Here is a 20,139-nt window from a genome sequence, read left to right as displayed (position 1 = left end):
CCAAGCTCTGTGACGTCACAATGCGACGGACCGGGTTTGACTGCGTCACGGAGGAGACGTCCGCGATTGTGACGTCACCCAAGGGGCGGTGCCCGGAGGCCCGGATGGAGCGGCGCCCGCCCCGTGACGTCAGGCCCCGGTAGCGGGCGGGCGGTAGTGCGCAGACGCGAAGAGCCGGCGCAGGCGCACGGGCGACGGGATGCCGGCCGTTCCTCCCGGCGTGCTCCGCGGCCCCCGCCTCACTCCAGCCTCTTGGCTGGTGGGAAGGGGCCGAAATGGCCGCGCCAGGCGCTGGGGCGACTCGGCTGCTCCTCCTCTTGCTGATGGCGGCAGCAGCCCCCAGCCGGGCGCGGGGTAGTGGTTGCCGGTCCGGGGCCGCTGTGCGGGGGGTGAGTGCTTATTCGCTGTGCACATAGGGCGGGCTTGACGGAAATCGTGCGTCTCGGGCCTTTAGGTCGGTTGAGGTGGGAACGAAGTTGCGCAGGACCGAGAGGGAAGCGAGGTAAAAGAACCGTGGAGGGCTTCCCTGGTGGCGCAGCGGTTGAGAGTCCGCCTGCCGATGCAGGGGACGCGGGTTCGTGCCCCGGTCCGGGAAGATCCCACATGCCGAGGAGCGGCTGGGCCCGTGAGCCATGGCCGCTGGGCCTGCGCGTCCGGAGCCTGTGCTCCGCAGCGGGAGAGGCCGCAGCGGTAGAGGCCGCAGCGGTGAGAGGCCCGCGTACCGAAAATAAAAAACAAAACAAAACCGTGGAAAGCGAGGCTGCAGTTCTGCGCATGCATGAGGCCGCACAACTGGGAGAAAGCGAGAGGCTAGTTAGGAAGGCTTCAGCTCGTGAATATGGGGCTAAATATTGGAGCCCCGTGAATGCGGGGCTGTTTATGGGATTTTGCCATCCCCTCTCTGGGCCTTAGTTTTTCTTATGGATGGGCCTCAGGGGATCCCTAATCCCATTTGGGGATGGGACTTTGGCACCTGGGCGTTGGGTGCGGTGAAAACGAGGCTGCACCGAAAGATAAGGTTGGGGCGAGAACTTCGTTAACATTCGGACGCTAGGGATCCGCAGGCATGAATATGTTAGAGGAGGTGTGGCCCGGGTGGAATCTTGGCAGATCAGACGTCGGGGTGGCTAAAATTAAAGAGGCGGGGTGGGGGGGTGCTCTCGGGGGAGTTCCGCCTCCGGAATATCCATGAGGAGGGCGGGATCTTGAGCTCGCGGATTAAAATCTGGAACGAGGTAGCGCAGGCTTGAGGGCGTAGAGAGGAGGATGCAGAGTTAGGAGAGATGTGGAGAGTTGGAGAAAAGGAAGGCATGGATTCTTGAATGTGCTTGAGAGGGGTGGAACTCAGGCGGCATCATGGCTGTTGGGGCTGTGAAGGTGAAAACGAGGTCACTTGTATATTAGCTTGGGAAGGATGCCTTTTAACTCATGAATAGTTATGATGCTAGGTGTGAAAGTGACTTGGAGATAGTTGCCTTGGAAACGAGGTTCCGCTATTTTGCAGCCTCTGGTTTTCTCTGGCCCGTCCAGATCATGAATTTTCATGAAATGGGCGGTTCCCGGTGGAATAGTGGGCAAGCGTCAGTGTTTGCCTATGGGTATGAAAATAAGGCTCCTGCCGCAGCCTGCGGGTCTGTCTGTCCTGGGGTCCGCGGGCCCTGCCGGACTGAGGGCTCTGATGGTCCTTACCTGGGGCCCTCTCTATCACCTTCAGGCGGGGGCGGAAGGTCGAGAGGGCGAGGGCTGCGGCGCCGTGGGGCTGCTGCTGGAGCACTCATTTGAGATCGGTGAGTCCAGCAACGTCCTGACCTGGACACTTACCCAGTGCCCTGTGTCAGGAACTCGGGTGCCACTCAGCGTGAGACACGCCATCCATTCACTTACAGCTTTGCACTTGGGAGTGTGTTTGCATTACACTGGGGAGGTGGGGGGCAGCAGAGAACAGAAGCTCTGTCTTTGAATACTCCCATTCCTGTAAGACAAATGCCAGTTTCAGAAAGGTCAGTATGGCAGTAATAACCTCAGAGCAGACTTTGACCAGTTGCCCCATGCCCTGCCCTAGTGATTAGATGTATTAACTCAAACATCTGTATTAAGGCAGACATCCTCAGAATACTCACGCAAAATAGGAGGTGTTAGGGATAGCCCCAAGAGGAAACTGAGGCGCAGAGGATACCAGACAAGCTCCTTTTACAAGTGAATGGTAGAGGTGGGATCTTCTCTAAAGCCCAGCTTAAACTGCCACATTTCAGGCATCCAGACTCCCAGAGCGTAGATGCCAGCGTGGCCCAGAGGTTCATAATCGAGTCTGACGCCCCAAGCTCTGGGGGCACCTGTTTTAAACACTGAAGCTTGGACCCTCTGCATACCTCCCCAGTCAAACCCTGGCATCTGCCCAAGAAAGCCCGGTGGTTGGGAGCTCCCGAGCTCTGCAGCCCCTATATTCCGCAGCTGGGGAAACTGAGGCCCACTTAAGTCACGTGAGCGACCCTGGGTCACCTGGCAAGGCAGAGGCAGGGCTTCAGAGACACGTGGGGCTGTCCCCAGTTTTTAGGTGGGAAAATGGGGGCTCGGGATGGGGAAGCGACCTGGTCGCTGCGGGGGTTGACGTCCAGGCTCCCGCACAGATGATAGTGCCCACTTCCGGAAGCGGGGCTCGCTGCTCTGGAACCAGCAAGATGGCACCTTGTCTTTGTCGCAGCGGCAGCTCAGCGAGGAGGAGCGGGGCCAGCTCCGGGTGAGGACGGGACCCCCGGCTCTGCTGGGGCTGGGGGCACGTGCCTCAGAGCACAACACGTGTACTTTGGGACCTCTGCCTGAGCCGTTTCCTCTGCGCAGCACACCCTCTTCCCCACAGTTTTCATACAGTCAGCGCCTCTCACTCTTCTAGATTCAGCCAAGATGCTTCACACTTAGTGCAAGATTTGCTTGTGAGGAGAAAGGGGTTCCCACGGTAGCCATGGTTAAGCACAGAACGTTACCTCTCCCGTTGCCCTGCTTTGTGGCCTCCTGTGGTTCCCCCCAGGCCCGTCTGGGTCCTCCCTAGGGACGGTGTGGGCCTGGCGGGGCGGGGGGAGTTCCAGGCAGCAAGGTGGAGGAAGGGAAGGGGGAGGGCCAGAGGGGGCAGCCAGCTCTGGGGGAGGGCTCGGGAAAGCTGCCGCAGCCCGCTTCCACTCCGTCCCTTTGGCCAGTTGGAGCTGCCAGGGAAGCTGGGGACTCAGGCTTTATGCTGGGCGGCTGTGGGCCCGTGGTGCCGGCGCTGTGGGAGAGATGAGGCCGAGGCCCGCCCTGGCCAGCTTTCCTGCGTGGTGCCCACGTGACTGCTGTCACAGTCGCCCACGGAGAGAGCTAGCCGCTCATGTAACCGGGGAGTTCGGGTGTGGGGCTGGACCCAGACCTGCGGGAAGTGTCCTCGGGACTTACTCTGTCGCTGGGCTGGTGGTGGTCTCCCCCCCGGGTGGGGCACCCAGTGGGAAGAGTCTTGGGCTTGGCCAGGCCTGGGAGTGGGGAATGCTGGCTGGGCGAGACTGGGGAAGGGCCTTCCTGGCTGTGGGCCCAGTGGGTGTCCAGACCAGGTGGGGGCTGGGCACTGTCCCTCTCACTGCCACTCTCCCCTCTCTGCCCTGCAGGATGTGGCAGCGCTGAATGGCCTGTACCGTGTCCGCATTCCACGGCGGCCCGGGGCCCCTGACGGCCCAGAAGCTGGTGGCTACGTCTCCTCCTTTGTCCCCGCGGTGAGTTGGTGATGAGGTCAGCCCCCATCCTTGCTTTGCCCACCCACTCTAGCCTGGCTTCTACCCTTGGGCCGCCACTGTTCGTGCTCCAGCATTTAAGGACCTGGCCTTGCCCTCAAGGGTCTCCCGGGCTGGAGGAGGGGGACAGTCCAGTTGGTGGGCCCTGGGGAGACCGTTGCTTCTGCTGGAGGTTGGCAGGGGGCCATGGAGGGCTTTGAAAGATGCTTCGCGGGCCCTGCGGGGTGGGGAAGGAGGCTTGGGCAGCAGCCCCTGCCGGCCTCCCTCCTCTCACCCCCTCCCCTCCTCCCTCAGTGCTCCCTGGTAGAGTCGCACCTCTCGGACCAGCTGACCCTGCACGTGGACGTGGCCGGCAACGTGGTGGGGGTGTCAGTGGTGACGTACCCTGCGGGCTGCCGGGGCCACGAGGTGGAGGATGTGGACCTGGAGCTGTTCAACACATCAGTGCAGCTGCAGCCGCCGGTCCCGGCGCCAGGGTGAGGAGCGGGTGAGGAGCGGGTGCGGGGCGGCGGGCAGAGCCAGCCCTGTCCCTGCTGGACCGGCCCGGCCTTCCACGGCCTCTCACTCCGGCCCTGTCCGCCTCCCCCAACCCTTCCATGCTGCTGGGGTCTCCCGGCCCCTCATCCCCTCTCCTCCTTCTACCCCCACCCCGCAGGCCCGAGACAGCAGCCTTCATCGAGCGCTTGGAGATGGAGCAGGCCCAGAAGGCCAAGAACCCCCAGGAGCAGAAGTCCTTTTTTGCGAAATATGTGAGTGGGGTTCTGCCCGCCCCCGGCCCCTTCCCCACCGGCTCCCCCGCTCCCCTCGCCCACGGCCCTCCGCTGGGCCTCCTGTATGGAGGGCCTGCTTGCCTCCTCCGGCGCCTCCGTGCACGTCCTCCTGGCCCCTGGCCTCTGGCCTGAGCCGAGGCCTGGACAGAGGGGTGAGGACTGGAGCCCCGCACGCTGCCCCTGCCGGTGTCGGCCTGTAGTGGTGCTCGTGGGGCAGCCAGTGTCGGCTTGTGGCTGGCCCGGAGCTGGGCAGTGAGGAGAACTGGGGACAGCCCCTCGCGTGCCCGGGCTGGGGGCAGACACTGCACAGGCAGTGTCGGGCTCGCCTGTTGGGAGGGAGTGCAGTGAGGAGGGCGTGATCAAGGGAGGGGCGGCCTCCGAGCTTGGAGGAGGCTGGGACTAACGTCTGGGAGAGGGGATGAGGCCTGAACCAGGCTGTGAAGCTGGGGCGTGGGGGGCACACGGCAGAGACCTCGAAGGAACGGGGAGGTCTGGAAAGGAGGGAGCGGGGTGGGGGGGCTCCGCCAGCCAGGTGGGGGTGGGGCGGGGCGGGGCGGGGCTGGGAGGTGCCCGGGAGGCTGGGAGCTGGCAGCTGAGGGTGAGCCTGTGCTGCTAGAGCAGCTCTTGAGGCCCAGGGCCCTGGGCGCTGGGGGCGCCGGGGGCGCTGGGGCTGGAGGAGGTGGTCCCACCCCAGGCAAGGGCAGGGGACGGTGGAAGCCAGTGTGGCTGGGCCCTCGGGGCCTCGGGTGGGAGGGTGCCGAGCCTGACTGCGCTGAGCGCCGTGTCCGCGGGGCCCTGGTTAGTGTGCCGGGAGCTCCTGACGTCGGGAGCCGCGAGCTGTGGGGAAACTGAGGCCCAGAAAGGCCGAGAGCTTGCCCACCCCCGGCTCTGCCCTCCCTGATGGCCGCGGGATGCCACAGCCGCCACTGGCCCTGACCTGCGCCCCCCTCCCTCCTCAGTGGCACCTCATCCTGGGGGGGGCCGTGTTGCTCACAGCCCTGCGTCCTGCTGCCCCCGGGCTCGCACCGCCACCGCACGAGGCCTGAGTGAGGACCGAGCCCCCTCCCGCCTCCCCCGTCCCTGTACCCCGCCAGCCCTTCCCCAACCTGTAGTGGAGTAGGGGACCTGGGCCCCCTTCCCTCACTGCCTCCCCTCATGCCGGCCCCTGCCTTCCCCACTCTGGGCTGGACACTGCTTATTCTCCCCTCTCTTCTCTCTGTCTCCCTGTTTGTCCGTCTGTCCTTCTGCCGTCCTGTCCGGCTCACAGTGGATGTACATCATTCCCGTGGTCCTGTTCCTCATGATGTCGGGAGCGCCAGACGCCGGGGGCCAGGGCGGGGGCGGCGGCGGCGGCGGCGGCGGCGGCGGCCGGTGAGGGGCCCAGGGCCCGTGAGTACCCCGTCCTCTTTTGTTCAGCGGACGCCCTTCCTGCCCAGCGCGCTCGTGTCCTTGGTCTTCACAGGAAGGATTTGCCGGCCCCTCCTGTCTCCCCGTCGCGTGAGGGTAGGAGAGCGCCCCCTCCCCAGGAGTCCCTTCCGTCTGGGCCTTGGCGTTACTGGTGGCGGAAGGGCAGCGGGTTCTGGGCCCTGCTGCACCCCGCCCTCCCCTGTGACCCCGCTGTAGCCCAGAGGCTTCCCTTTGCCACAGGATAGAGCCCAAGCTCCTGGTCCAGCTCTGACCTCACTTCTTTTTCCACCCCTCCACCCCCTGAGGCCCTGCAGTTTGGGAACATGCCTAGTTCTCTCCAGCCTCTGTGCCTTTGTCGTGGTCTTCTCGCCCTGCCTGGCCAGGTTAGATGATACCCCTAACTTGTCTGACACTGGATTGGGACACCAGCCTCCTGTCTGTCTGCCCTTGAGGGCACCCCGGGGCTCCTCGCAGCCCAGAGCTGGCACAGAGCAGGGGTGGGCTGGCCACGGGCGCCCCCCTTTCCATCCCTCCGTGCAGCCCTGTCCCCTGTTTTGGTCTGTATCGGCCCACGGCTCTTACTGGGAGTCGAGAATTCCTGCCATCAGGGTGCCAGGCCCTCCATAGGTTTCTAGGCTTGCAGAAGTGATGTTGAAAGTCAAAACAAACATTTAGTGGAGTCAGGGGCCAGATGATGTAAATAGAATCCCTTTCCTGGCCTGGGTATCTTCCTTGGGACTTGGCTGGGTCCTTGCTATCTAACTCCCCTCCTCCTTTTGTCTATTTAAAAACATTGTCAAGGCAACATATTGAAATAGGTAAACATTTTGGAAAGTTACAACTTGCAACAGCCCAGTGCAGCTGTTGACTTGGCTAAGAGGTGGTCAGGATGTACCGGTGCTGCTGAATTCCCCTGGTCACTGTGTGTGTTATTCAGAAACACCAAAAAATGGCCGCCGTTGTCATGGTAACAGCTGCATCAGGCTCCACGGTGTCTGTGTAGCAGTTTATTAAACTGTCCTCGAAACGTTCAGCGTTCAGTTTGCCTCCTGCTTTATGTGGTTATAAATAGCACGCCATCGCGGCTGTGTCGCTGATCTGCCCCTGATGTGCGTTTGAATGACTTCCGGCAGACTCGTGACTCGAAGGAGAACACCAGGGCAGGTTAGAGACGTTTTGTGAACAGGGAAAACAGCCGAGGCCGGGGGGCAGTGGAGTCTTGTCTCCGTGATCACGTGATCGTTTTAGTGCATTTGTTTTCCCTCACCGAGTGTCTGTGCAGCCACCAACAGACAGGAGCGTGTGTTCTTTCCCCCTCTTCGCAGCAAAAGTAACACGTTCGAGGTTGTACACCGTCCCGTTGCCACTTTCCTCCTGCGCCGTATCTTCTGCAGTTCCGTCTTTGCCCAGAGAGTGGCCTCGTCCTTCGTGTGCCACCAGAAAGGGACGTTGCGCTCCTTCAGCCCGCTCTCCTCCAACTGACTTTCTCACGAAATGCACACGTGACCTCAATGCACGTGTGACCGTGGAGTGTGGCAGTACTGTTGGGGTTGTCTGAGAACTCTTCCTGTCCTTTGCTCCAGGGCGGTATTTGTGGTTTTGAATTCCTCTTGTGATTCATCTGACGTTGCTGAGACCTCCATGTGCCACCTCTGTCCTCAGATGCCCTTGGACTCTGATCCTGCTGCACCTCTTGCCTGCAGCCCCCTGGGAGCTCAGAGCCCACTCCCTGGGCGACCGGCCACGCCCCTCTGCACAGTGACAAGCAGCCTGAGAGCCCCAAAGCCTCCCGCTGATTCACATTGCCTTGGTATTTTTTTTAATTAATTTATTTTATTTATCTTATTTTTATTTTGGCTGCGTTGGGTCTTTGTTGCTGCATGCGGGCTTTCTCTAGTTGCGGCGAGCAGGGGCTACTTTTCATTGCGGTGCACGGGCTTCTCATTGCAGTGGCCTCTCTTGTTGCAGAGCGTGGGCTCTAGGCGTGCGGGCTTCAGTAGTTGTGACACCCAGGCTCAATAGTTGTGGCTCGCGGGCTCTAGATCGCAGGCTCAGTAGTTGTGGCTCATGGGCCCAGCTGCTCCGCGGCACGTGGGATCCTCCCGGACCAGGGCTCGAACCCGTGTCCCCTGCATTGGCAGGCGGATTCTTTACCACTGCATCACCAGGGAAGTCCCCATTTTGTTATTTTTTTAGTGGCTGGAGGTTTGAGGTCTTTGTCAATCTAATTACGTTATTTTTATGTATTTATTATTTATTTGGCCGTGCTGGGCCTTAGTTGCACACGTGGGATGCGTAGTTGCGGCGTTCGAGCTCTTAGTTGCGGCATGTGGGATCGAATTCCCTGACCAGGGATCGAACCCAGGCCCCCTGCATTGGGAGCGTGGAGTCTTAGCCACTGGACCCTGAGAGGAGTTCCACATTCTTTTCCTCTCAGACTGTTTTTGACGCTCTCAAGCCGGCAGGGTTACCCTGTGGCATCTTCTAGTCAGTGTCCGAGCTCGTGCAGGCTCCCTGGGGCTCGCTTCTCATCGAATTGTTGCCCATTCCTGGAGAGCGTAGTCACTGTTTCTTTTCGTTGATCAGGGTGTCTGGGGATATAGCGCACAGCTCAGAAGATGCAGTGGGTCCAAAGAGAGAGCTTTCTGCTCACCCCGGCCTGACAGCCGCCCCCTCGCCGGGGTGGGGATGGGCAGTCTGAGCTTTCAGGCTCCTGTGCCCGGGAGCCGCTCCCTCCAGGAACAAGCAAATGCGTACGTACGTAGGTTTTGCAAAACCATGTTGCCCTAGCCCCCCACCATCACCACCTGATGTAAGTTGGAGGGGCTTCCATCTCTGATGTGGAGTGCGTCCTCGTTCCACCACGTGGCCGGCTCAGAGTGGATGTCATTGGTCCCCTGTCCATGGACCAGGGCTGCAGGAATCCCCGTGTACCTGCGTTATTCCCCACACGTGTGCGTGCGTCTGCGGGACGCAGCCCCGGCTGGGGACCTCCTGGGGGATGGTCTCACTGCCACCCGTCACACGGGAGGGTCCCTCCTCCTTGGTGGCACCCGAGCCCGTCTCCAACCCAGACTCCCCTCCAGGTTCTCCTGACCCCAGGCTCCTTCCGCAGGATGTTCCTCAGGGACCACCGGGGAAGTAGGTGCCGCCCCGGGATCCTACCCTGTGAGCGGTGCCTCCAGCTGCCTGGCCTCGCAGACCAGAGTGCTGGCCTGCCCTACCCACTGTTCCTCCCTGCCTTGTTCTTTCGTCACTGCCCCCACGGCCCCAGCCCTGGCCTCGTCCTCTCCCACCGGTACCTCCTCCCTGGCCTCCCGTGTGCCCCCTCCAGTCCATCCCCTTCATGGAGGGCTTTCTGACACCAGAGCTGCCCCGACTCCGCTGCTCCCAGCCAGCCCTCCCACGGCTCCCCGGTGCCGTCAGGGCAAAATCCCAGCCCCTCAGCCTGGCCTTTGAGGCCCATTCGTTTCTGATCTCTTCCTCCTCCTCGGCCTCATGAATTATCACCCCCAGCCTCAATGAATGATTCAATTAGATGCCACCAGGCCAGACTGCAGGCGCCGTTCTCCGCCCTCCAGCCCTCCACAGCCCCATCCCTCCTCTTGCTGCCACATTCCTTTCTCTCTGTCCCACTGAGCTCAGCCCTCCCTCTCCCCCTCCTGCTTCCTGACCCTAGCCTCCGGCTCAGTGAAAGGAATGCCCCCCTCCCCAACTTCCTGCCTCACCTCTTGGATGCCCTTCTCTGCCCCACAAAATGTCACCCGTTCCCTGGCACTGAGGAAACTTCTCTCCCAGCCTGGGCTTTCATATTGTCATTTGGACGTATTTAAAACAGAGTTGTTTGACAAGCAGTCTTTTAAAGTATATAAGGCTGATTTTAGTATTTTTAAAGAATCTTTGCCACCCCCAAATTGTGCATTGTAGCAGGTAGCTTCTGGAAACAGTTCTAGAGGTTTCTTTATTTAGGCCTCAGAGAGACTCCAGGTGAGGATCAGGGGCCAGTGGCTGGGGCCTCTCTGGCGGTCAACCACTCACCTTTGCTTGTATCCAGCTTCCATCCAGCAAGGTCATTGCAGAGGAAACAAGCTCAGTTTGGCCCAGTTCCTAGAACTGGCCTCCCTAGCAAGTTGTGTAAACCAAATCCCCCTCTCCTTTATTTCCCCAAGCAGCGACATGTGCATTTCCATGGCAGTGCAGGGGAGAACCTGCCCATAGCATGACTTGAAAACACCCGTGAAGTCTGGAGATTCAAGTCGGCATAGCAAGAAGCTGCTGAGTATGTTTATGTATTGGTTAGAAGTAAAGTTTTTAATTTTTACAGAATTTTGCAAATTCTCCCCCAGCCCCTCTGCCACCCCCTGGCACTGTCCTCTTTTTTGTCGGGGTCATTCCCAGTGTTTATTAGAGCTGGGTTGCAGTTTTGTCCTTTGCCAGTAGGTGGCGTAGGAAGATCACAGCCAGTCTGCGAAGGCCTCTCAGGCGGTACTGGGGGAGGTCGGGCATCACGCTGACCCATGTGGTCCGTCTCAGCGGAGAGAAGGGCCCTAGAGGGGGCACGGTCGATCCTTTGGGAAGGTTGGGGTTCCCATGAAGTCTCTGCCTTAGCAGATGCTGGTCCTCAGGAACACCAGGCGCCTGTTTTCTCATCTGTGAAGTGGGCTCGCGGGAGGCCGCCCCGCTGCTGCTGTGCTTCGCGCCGCCTGAGGAAGACAGGACGGTGGAGGGCTGGGAAGGGGAGCGGAGCGGAAGGGCGGCAGCCCCCCTCTCACCGAGCTCGGGCCCGAGTCCAGGCCTCAGCAGAGTCGGGAAGGAGCAGATTCCCAGCCACTTGTAGGGCGGCCCCCGCTGTCCTGGCCCCGCCACTTACGTGCTGTGCGTCTTTAGGCAGCTTGCTCCCTGCCTCTGAGCCTGTTCCTCGTTTCGTCCCTCCTGCACCTGGCGCAGACTTGATCCCTCCGGGCAGTGTGCAAAGTCCAGGGCAGACAGAAAAAGAGAGAGAAAATGGGGGTCACAAAGGCCCTTCCACCTCGGGGACTGTGGCGTGACAGCCCGGCCCTGGGCTCCCTGGGTCGACTCCCCATCTGCTCAGAACTTGGAAACCTCAGAGCCCCAAGGGCAGGAGAGGGAAAGGGGGAGTGGAGCCCCTGGAGCCCTCAGGGCGAGGACGCGCGGGGGAGGGGTGCTGGGCAGGGCAGGGGCCTCCCGAGACAGAGAGAGACAGAGGCGGTGAGATGACGGATTGGGAGAGGAGAGAGACTGAAAGAAGGTGCGAGGGGCTAGAAAGAGAAACCGGAGAGTGAGAAAGAGGAGGGATGAGGAGAAGGAAAGATTCAGCGAGGAGAGAAGAGACGGATGTGAGGAGGGGAGAGGAAGGGCAGGGAAAACAGGAGGAGGAGAGAGGGGGGCGCTCAGGGGAGAATAGGCAGAGAAATGGGAGGCACAGAGACAGGGAGGCCCCGAGAGAAGGGGCCAGAGGGGGAGAAACAGGGAAAGACAGGTGGGAAGAGAGCTGGGGAGGGGCGGGGAGGGGGCGGGGAGGGAGACGGTCGGAGAGAGAGGAGGAGGGGGGAGAAAACAGGAAAAGAGGGGAGAGGAGAGGGACAGGGGAGAGGAGATGGGGCGGCCGGGGGCCCAGAGGGGAGGGCAGGAGGGTGAGAGGCCAGAAGAGGAAACGGAAGGAAGAGAGGGAGGAGGAGGAGGAGGCATTGAGGCCAGGGCAGGGGAAGGAGGAGAGAAAGAGGCAGGTGGTTTTGAAGGAGAGAAAAGGGGCGAACTGGAGCGGCGAGGAGGAAGGGAGCAAGTAGAAAAAAGGAAAGGGGCAGAGGAGAAACCAGGTAGAGAAAGTAGAAGGGAGACAGGAGAGGAGAGGAAGCCAAGGGCAGAGGTACAGGAGGGGGAGAAGGAAAAGAGGGAGACGGGGAGGCTGGAGGAGAGGAGAGATGGGGCGAAGGGGGGAGAGGACCGCTCGGGAGACAGACCCGAGAGGGAGGGGAGGAGACGGGAGAGAGGCCAGCGGAGGGAGAAGGGGTGTGAGCCCTGCGGAGATGCCCAGAGAGCCGGGGAGGAAAGAGGGAGAGACTCGGGGAGACCCGAGAGGGAGGGGAGGAGAGACCGAGGGAGAGAAAAGGGTGGAGGGGAGACGGGAAAAAGAAGATGAGAAGAGAATGAGTGTGAGTGTGTGTATCTGTGTGTGTGAGAGCCGGCACGGAGAGAGGGAGAGGAGGAAAGGAGGGAGCAGAGGATGGAGGGAGGGGGAGAGAGGGGTCCCGCCAGTGTCGCGCACACACACCCTTGGAGGCCAAGGGGAGGGGGAGGTCCAGGCTGAGGAGAGGCTGGAGGGAGGCCCGCGGGGAGGCACGTGGTGGCAGGAAGGGACCGGGGAACACGGAGGAGATGAGAGAAGTGGAAAGTAAGGCAAGACTGGGCTGCAGCGCGAGGCCAGGAGACGGCGGGAGGGGAGGGCGGCGGCTCCTCAGACCCCGGCCCGGCCCGCAGAGGACAGTGTCCCTCCTGGACGCCCGGGCGGCCACCCCGAGGGCACTTGGTGACGGGGGGAGAGCAACGAGCGACAGCGGGGAAAACAGAACAAAGCCGCAGGGGTGACAGCAGAGAGCCAGGTGGATAGAGGGGAGAGGAGGAGCGGGGCTCGGAAAGGAGGAGGGAGAGGGGGAGAAACGGGGGGGGGGGGCGGGAGGGAAGGGCAGGCTTGCGTCAGGTCACGGGACAGTGTCCCCGTGTCCCAGTTAACGGTGAGCTGCGGGCGGCCAAAACGTGCAGCCGACGGTCCCAGGACCTGGCAGGACATGAAATGAATTCCGTGAACCGTGAAACAGTCACAGGACCGTCTGTTCCGAGACAGGATAAAAATACCGCCAGCGCGGGGAGGCGGCCGTCCGTCCCGCCCCCGGCGCTTCTACCGCAGGGGCCGCCCCGGCTGCGCGAGGCGAGCGGGGCCGGGCCGGGGGGCCGCGGCAAGCCCCGGGCTGTGGGAGCAAGAGGCCGTGAGAGGCGGAGACGAGGCTGCGCAGAGGCCCGAGGGGGCGGCCGGAAGGGCAGCGCCGGGGGAGGCGGGGCCGGGAGTCCGCAGGCGAGAGCCCGTGGGAAGAAGAGGCCGGGACACCGAGCGAGGGAGGCTAGGACGGGAAGGAAGTAGCAGCCCCTGGGCGGAGAGGGGAGGAGCAGGAGCTGCGGCAGAGGCCGCGTGACGCGTGCACGCGAGGAACGGCAACGAGGAGAAGGGGGCGCGGGCACAGACGGGAGGCGCAGCAGCGGCCGAGGCAGGGGGGGCGCGGGGCGGCCCCGGAGCCCAGAGCGGGAAGCCCAGGACTGGGGGCTCCGCACCCCACCCCGTCGGGGCGGGAGCCCGGAGCGGGGGGCGGGCAAAGGCCGAAGGAGGAGCGGAAGGGCCTCCAGAAAGGCCGGGCGTGACGGCGCAGGGGAGCCACGCCGGGGCTGCGGCGGAGGAAGGTGTAAAGGAAGGAAGGGTGCGAGCGCGGTTTAGCGGGGAGAAGTGGGGTGGGGAGGAGCGCGTGTGTGTGAGTGAAAGAGGAGGAAGGTATGCGGGTCGGGGAGAAAGATAAGGGTGAGGGGAAGGAAGCCTGTGAGCGGGGCTGTGGAGAGACGGACAGATGGACAGAAGACCGAGACAGACCAGGTGGGGGAGGAGGGAGGGGGGGGAGCGGCAGCGCGAAGAAAGAATGCAAAGGACCTGATTGGGGCGGCGGCACAGTGCGAGCGAAGTCCTCGCCCGGAGGACGACGTGTGTGTCAAGAGAAACTGACGGGGCAGAGGCACCGGAAGCGTGTGTGAGACGGAGGGGCAGGAGAGAAGGAGAAAAACGATGGAGCGAGAGATGCAGAGAGAACGAGATCCAGAAGACGGGAGGGAGGGAGGGGAGGGAGAGCTAGTGAGAGAGAGGGACTGGGAATCGGGGAGAGATCCAGAGAAGGGGGGAGGGGGCCCCCCGAGGCTCACAGACGGGGGGAGACACAGGGGGCCGAGTGGCGGGCGATCCTCTTCCCCGCCTGAGCCTCAGTTTCCTCAGCTGCTTCTCGGGGGCGGGGGCCACGAGGGCGACGAGTCTGGACTCAACGACCAAAAGCAGAATCGGCGCCCCCTCCGCGCTCCCGTGGGCACGTCCTGGCACTGCCTGCCCTACTTTCCCTCCTGGTCTCCTCAGTCACCCCTGCCTCCCCCGCCCTAGGGAGTGGCTGCTGTGATGCCCATTTCCTTCTCCCCCGTGAGGAAGTCCAGGTGTGGAGCCCCAGTCGGTCACCAGCTCGCGGTGCCCGGCACCCTGAGGTGAAAACGATGGGCCCCTTCTACGGCCGTGGCGGCTGAGATCGCTGCCCACATGCCTTCCGTCTGGAAACATTGAGAGCCTCCGCTGCAGAGAAGGAAGAGGAGAAGGAGAGGAGGGGGCGGGGGGAGCCCAGGGTCTAAGGAGAGGCAGCAGCGCGTGTGAACCGCCCAGCACGCAGTCGGTGCTTAATTAGGGCCGCAACCCTTTCCTGGTGGAGAACGCGGAGAGCGGGAAGGGAGAGAAGAGGCGGTAGAGAGGGAGGGAAAGGGGGAGGGGGAGAGTGTGAGGAGGGGATGCTGGCACACAGCTGGCGCTCAATCAATGCCCATTCATTCCCTTCTTCGGGAGAGAGGAGCCAAGTCAGAAAGGAAGTGAAGAAACCACCGCAGAGGAGAAGCGGGAGGAAAGACAGCCAAAGGAGGGAGGGCCAGGGGTGGAAATAGCTAGGCATACGGTTGGTGTTCTTAAGTGTTGGTTGGTTCTCTTGCCGGGAGAAAGAACACAGGCGGGAAAGGAGGGGGGGAGGGTAAACGCCAGCAGAGAGAGTGCACAGGAGAGGCTGTGCTGCAAGGAGACAGTTTAGGTAAAGCAGTGGGTACACAATAGGCACTTAATACGTGCCCGTCCCCCTTCCTGGCAGCGAGCAGAGGAGGCAGCCAGGAGGAGGAGAGCAAGCAGAGAGGGGGAGAGAAGGGAGCGTGGGGCCTGTGAGGCAGGCTGGGACAGACAGACAGCTGATAGGAGTAGCACACAGCAGGCGCTCAGTACATGCCTAGTTCCTCCCCCAGGAGAGAGGTGGCAGGGTGGAGAAGAAGGGGAGAAGCTGCAGGAGAGCAGGAGCCACGGAGAAGAGAGGAAGTGAGGAAGAGACCGTGCGAGCGTGTGGGCGAGGTACACAGGAGGCGCTCAATGAATGCATACTGTCCTCCTTGGAAGAGAAGGCAAGCGAGAGGAAGACACCGGTGAGAGGAAGGTTGGCCGAGGAGGCGACAGGATGGAGCAGAGGGAGGAGGTGATGTCAGAGGAGGCAGTTCCGGCAAATCACAGGGCACGTTAATGCTTGTTCCCTTTCCCGAGGAAGGCCCAGAGAACGCAGGAAGGGAGAAGCTGGCAGGGAGCGGGGCAGGGAGAAAGAGGCAAGAGAAGATGAGGTGGGGTGTTAACTGCCTGGCCTACAGTAGGTGCTCCATAAATGCTTGTTTTCTTCCCCCCAGAAAGGGGAGACAGAGTAGAAAATAAGGAGAACTCAGAGATTAAGGGACAGGGAGAATCAAGCGGGGGGGGGAGTGGAAGGAAATTACCAGGCACACGATAGGTGCTCTGTAAATGCCCAGTTCCAATCCCGGCAGAGAGCAGAAAGAAGCAGAGGACAGCAGAAACCACAGGTCAGTGGAGATGAGAGGGCGAGAGGAGGGTAGAGAAAGCACAAGCAATTGCTTGGTATACCATAGGTACTCAATATATGTGTGTTCCTTGCCTTGGCAGAGAACAGAGAGCCCAGAAAGACAAGGAGAGGACAGAGGAGAGACAGGGGAAGGAGACTGTGTGAGGAAGGGTGAGATGGTGTGTAAACTGCCCGGCACACAGTAGGTCCTCAATATATGTTCGTTCTCTCCCCTAGGAGGAAGCAGAGTCAGAAAGGAGAGGAAATGAATAGAGAAGGAAGAAAAGAATTGGGGGGAGAAAAGGGAGTATATAATAAGAGAGGAGACAGGGTTTGTAAATTCCCTGGCACACAGTAGGTGCTCAATAAATGCCCATTTCCTTGCAGGAGAGACCAGGCAGATCAGGAAGAAGGGAAAGGAAACGGTGGAAGGGACAGGAGAGCAAAAAGAGGATAAGGTGCAGAGACAGTGTATGGAAATTGCCTGGCAAACACTAGGACCTTAATAAATGCCCATCTTTTCCAAGGAAGGGAGCCAGAAGCCCAGGAAGAACAAGCAGAGGGCACAGAGGAAGGGACAGGGGAGACGAGGGTGTCAGGAGGGGCACGGAGGCATTTCAGGCACATCCAGCAGGTGCTCCATAAGTGCCTGTCCCCTTCCCCGGCAGAGCAGAAAGCAGGCTGGGAGTGGGCAGAGACCCCAGGAGGGAGGCTGGGAGGAGGGGGAGTCTGAGGGTGGAGGCCAAGGCCAGGCTTCTGGTGGCCGCCCCTCCCCCCCAACACCGGGGCCCAGCCAGCCCAGCCCCCAGCTGCCCCGACAGTCAAGGCCCCGTCAGGACAAGGGCCCGTTGTCTGGGGCCTGGCACCGCCTGGCGGGAGGGGGAGGGGGCCGCCCAGCCCTGTCTGCCGTGTCTGTGTCTGGGGGGATGCGCGGCACCGTCCAGCCTCCGTCTCTCGGCCTCCGAATCTCTCTCCGTGTCTCTGCATCTCCCTGTCTCTGAGATGGAGACGTCGCCCCGTCTCCCTCTTGTGTTTCTCCGCGTATCTCGGTCCTGCTGTCCCGCTGGCTCTCCCATCTCTGAGTCTATGGCCCCCATCCCAGTCTGTCTCTGTCTCTGAGTCCCTGTCTCTCGCTGTCTCTGGGTCTCCCTCTGCATCCATCTCTCGGTTTTTCTCTCAGCCTCTGTGTCTTGCAGTCTCTGGGAGGGAGGAACCCCGACCCCCCGAGCCCGACCCCAGCCCCGGGTTCCCGACCTCCACCCACCCGGGTTCAGGGCGGGGGTGCTGAGCTCAGAGGCAGAGGGATGAGAAAGGAAAGGAGGCGAGAGGAGCGGAGAGGTGAGGACAGAAACAGCTTTATTCAGCAGAAACCGCAGCACAGGCCCCGGGCGGCCTCCATCCGGGGCGACGGAGAGGTAGGGTCAGAGAGAGACGGGGAGAGAAAGTCAGGGACAGGCAGAGAGACACACAGGGAGCGATTGAGAGAGACCAAGAGAGAAGTGAGGAGAGAGACAGACAGACAGACAGACACACGCACAGGGAAGAAGGGAGAGAGACGGGTGGAAGGGTCAGAGATGGGGAGACAGAGACAGACCAAGAAATGGAAAGAGACAGGAGAGATACACAGAAAGAGATGAAGAGAGATTAGATAGACATGGGAAGACAGAGACAAGGGAGAGAGGATGGGGCGAGAGAGACAGAGAAAGAAGGACAGAGGTAGAGTTAGGAACAGGATGGGGAGAAATGGAGAGCGGAAGGGTCGGAGATTGGAAGAGATAGAAAGACTGATGGAGAGATGAGAGGGAGAGAGATGACAGAGAGAGACAGAGACAGAGAGAGAGACAGAGACAGAGACAGAGACAGAGACAGAGAGAGAGGGGAGAGCCGGGAGAGCCGTAGAGAGGGGGCCAGCACGGTGCAGGCGGGACGCGGGGAGTCAGGAAGGAGAGCAGCCCCTCTCACCTGGCATCGCTGGCGGCCACCCCCAGGGCCCAACAGGGTGATTTAAGGGGTGCCCTGGGGGCGGGGCTGCACCCCTCACTGCCTTATCTGGCTAGCTCCGGGCTCCGAGAGCTAAATTGGGCCTCAGCTGTCAGCACCCGGGGGCACGGGACAGCTGTCACCTCTCCCTGCACGTTCCACGTGACCGGCCCCCCTCCTTCCCTCCTGCAACCAGGCCAGCACTGAGAGGCCCCTGGGGGCCCGTGTGGGGCGCCCCCAAAGGGCCACCGGGGATCCCAGGAGCCCCCGCCAGCAGATGCCCTGGGACCAGCCTGGCTGGACGCCCAGGGAAGGGACAGCCTGACTCAGGCTTGTGAGAAGTGGGGTGGCCCCAGCAGGTGGGGGCTTTCGAGGCTGCGTGGGCCCGTCTGCACCCACCGTATAGGGGCAAACGGTAAGCGCTCAATCCGTGCACTGGCCCAGCCTGCCTGTCCTCTAGGCTGCAGAGCAGGAGGGGTTAGCGCCTGGCGGGGGGTGGGGGGCGGGGAGCAGGAGGAGGGAGGCTGCAGGGACCCCCACGCCCCCTCCCCAGGTCCCACCCGTGTCCTCTGGGCTCCCGCTCTGACCATATTAGGCCACCAGTGAGAAGGCACCTGGGAAGATCACTCAGGCCCAGGAATAGAAACACTCAGGGAGCCCCGCCAGGCTGTCTGGGACGCGATGGGACAGGCGACAGGCCCAAGGGGCAGGAGCGGGCCCCAGAAGCTGAGAGGGACACGGAGAGACAGAGACGCCCAGAAAGAGCGCCCGCCCACGCGAGGGGCCCAAAGGGAGGACAGAGAGAGTCGGAGACTGGGCGGGTGTGGGGGGGCTCCCCGGGTTGTGGTGTCCCGGGACCCCAGCAGTTCCCCTCACGTGCTGCTTGACTTTTCACTTTACAAGTTGCCCTTTGACCTCGGAGGTCTTGGGAACCAGAACCCGCCAAGCCCAAGTGCCCCCATCACCACAGGTCAGCGTGTCCTGCCGGCGCCTGCTCCCAGCCCCCCCCCCCCCTTCTTTCTTGTGTCCCTCTCAGAATTTACCGTCTGGGTGGAGCACAGCCGGAGGCGGGCTCGGGGAGACGCCCCAGGCTGGAGCCCTGCCTGCCCCTCCCTGCCCACGGCCTCCCTGTGCCTCCAGGTCCCCCCTACCTGCCTGCCACCTGATGGGGGCCCCCTCTTTTGCCCATGTTCCTCCCTCACAGTTTTAGGCCCATGAACCCTAAAACCATCTCCTGGGTCCCTGACCCTGGGCCTCCTCCCCTGATGTCACCCGGCCTGTCACACTTCTTACATCCCCCTGAGCTCAGCGTGTCCCCCACACCCACTCCTCCTCCCTCGGTCCCATCTGTTGGGGTGGCCCTACTGGCCCCCAGGTCCCGGGGCCAGACACCGGGTACCTCCTTCCCTGCGCCTCTCCCTCACCCCCCCGAGCCTGCCCTGATTCTCTTGTCACCTCCACTCTGCCCCCAGGGTCCTGACTCAGGCCTCGTCCTCTCCCATCGGGACCCTCAGCTTCCCCCTGGGCCTCCCAGCCTCCAGCCTTCCCCCACGTGGCCCCAGAGGGTCTTTCTGCACCCAGGACCGACCTGCCCCCCCCCCCCCCCCCGCTCACAGCCCTACCCATTGCCCTGGACCAGGTCCAGCCCCTCAGCTGCTCTTGGAGGCCCTGTGGGCTGTGGACCTGCCAGGATCCACCCTTATCTCTTTATCACCTCCTCAAATAGCTACTGGAGAAATCATCTCCCTCAACATTCCAGGTCTCAATCTGGGCTGTTTCTAATTCTGGAATGGGCCCTCCCTCCCTTCCCACTGGCTCCCCGGGGAACACCCCTCAGCCAGCTCCCCCAGGACCCCTCATCTTCCCATGGCCACCACTTTGTCCCATGGGACCCCTGTTAAAACACCCCACCACTGGGACTGGGGGTCTTTACATCCATCCACTTGTGTCTTCCTCCCAGCCTGAGAGCTGGGGAGGGCAAGCATCCAGCTGCACGGGCCAGACCCCGAGGGACAGGGGGCCCTGGGGGAAGCGTACAGGACAGGATGGGGGGCTGCTCAGGGGAGACTGTGGAGAGGACACCCAGTGGGAGTCTGTCCTTCCTCTGCTCAAATCGCACCGGCCACCATCTTCCCCTTCCGTCACCTCTCCACCCTCTCTCTCCCTCGCTCCCTCAGCTCCAGCCACACCAGCCATGCCTCAGGACCTTTGCACTGCCGGTTCTCTGCCTGGAATGCTTCTTCTGCGGACCTCTCCTGCCTGCCTCTCTCTCTCCCCTTCTTCCAGTCTTTGCTCAAATGCTTTCTCAGCAACACCTTCCACCGCCCTGAGGAATTCTACGCTGTGTTCCTTTCCCTGGTTGCTCTAGCAAACGTAGTGGTTTGTAACAACACACATTGATTCTCTTACATTTCTGGAGGTCGGAAGTCCAAAATGAGTCGCAGTGGGTTAGAGTCAAGGTGTGGGCAGGGCTGGTTCCTTCTGGGGGCCTGGGGGAGAATCCGTTTCCTTGTGTATTTCACCTCCTAGAGGCTGCCTGCG

General features: G+C 61.8%; 2 protein-coding genes and 1 long non-coding RNA gene across 4 annotated transcripts; 2 read left to right on the top strand and 1 right to left on the bottom strand.

The window, feature by feature from the left end:
• The first annotated feature begins 178 nt into the window (after positions 1-178).
• On the top strand, positions 179-6,960 carry EMC10 (ER membrane protein complex subunit 10). 2 transcript variants are annotated; one of them, XM_059044233.2, is made up of 8 exons: positions 179-389; positions 1,715-1,787; positions 2,628-2,737; positions 3,630-3,734; positions 4,047-4,228; positions 4,408-4,501; positions 5,482-5,568; positions 5,790-5,879. In XM_059044233.2, the coding sequence occupies exons 1-7, from the start codon at positions 276-278 to the stop codon at positions 5,566-5,568; spliced, it is 765 nt and encodes a 254-aa protein (XP_058900216.1). In that variant the 5' UTR covers positions 179-275; the 3' UTR covers positions 5,790-5,879. The 2 variants fall into 2 exon arrangements, with proteins under 2 accessions (XP_058900216.1, XP_058900215.1); XM_059044232.2 differs by lacking the exon at positions 5,482-5,568 and having other exon boundaries at positions 181-389; positions 5,790-6,960.
• Positions 6,961-10,209: 3,249 nt separating this feature from the next.
• On the bottom strand, positions 10,210-14,287 carry LOC136793074 (proline-rich protein 36-like). The gene is given in 4 exon segments (XM_067019640.1): positions 10,210-10,632; positions 10,800-13,318; positions 13,320-13,835; positions 14,228-14,287. Coding segments are annotated over 3 exon segments (1,251 nt in total). The 3' UTR covers positions 10,210-10,632; positions 10,800-12,643.
• A 3,192-nt stretch (positions 14,288-17,479) lies between these two features.
• LOC136793002 (uncharacterized) lies at positions 17,480-19,990 on the top strand. The gene is made up of 2 exons (XR_010837681.1): positions 17,480-18,013; positions 19,776-19,990. It is a non-coding gene; the product is annotated as an uncharacterized lncRNA (long non-coding RNA).
• The last annotated feature ends 149 nt before the right edge of the window (positions 19,991-20,139 follow it).

This window comes from Kogia breviceps, chromosome 18 (assembly GCF_026419965.1).
Source record: "Kogia breviceps isolate mKogBre1 chromosome 18, mKogBre1 haplotype 1, whole genome shotgun sequence".
Lineage (NCBI taxonomy): Eukaryota > Metazoa > Chordata > Mammalia > Artiodactyla > Physeteridae > Kogia > Kogia breviceps.
This window is presented reverse-complemented; position numbering and strand designations above follow the sequence as displayed.

Coding starts and splice junctions, on each gene's coding strand:
- EMC10 (XM_059044232.2), top strand. CDS start 276: ATGGCCGCGCCAGGCGCTGGGGCGACTCGGCTGCTCCTCCTCTTGCTG. Junction 2,738..3,629: donor AGGAGCGGGGCCAGCTCCGG/GTGAGGACGGGA, acceptor TCTGCCCTGCAG/GATGTGGCAGCGCTGAATGG. Junction 4,502..5,789: donor AGTCCTTTTTTGCGAAATAT/GTGAGTGGGGTT, acceptor TCCGGCTCACAG/TGGATGTACATCATTCCCGT.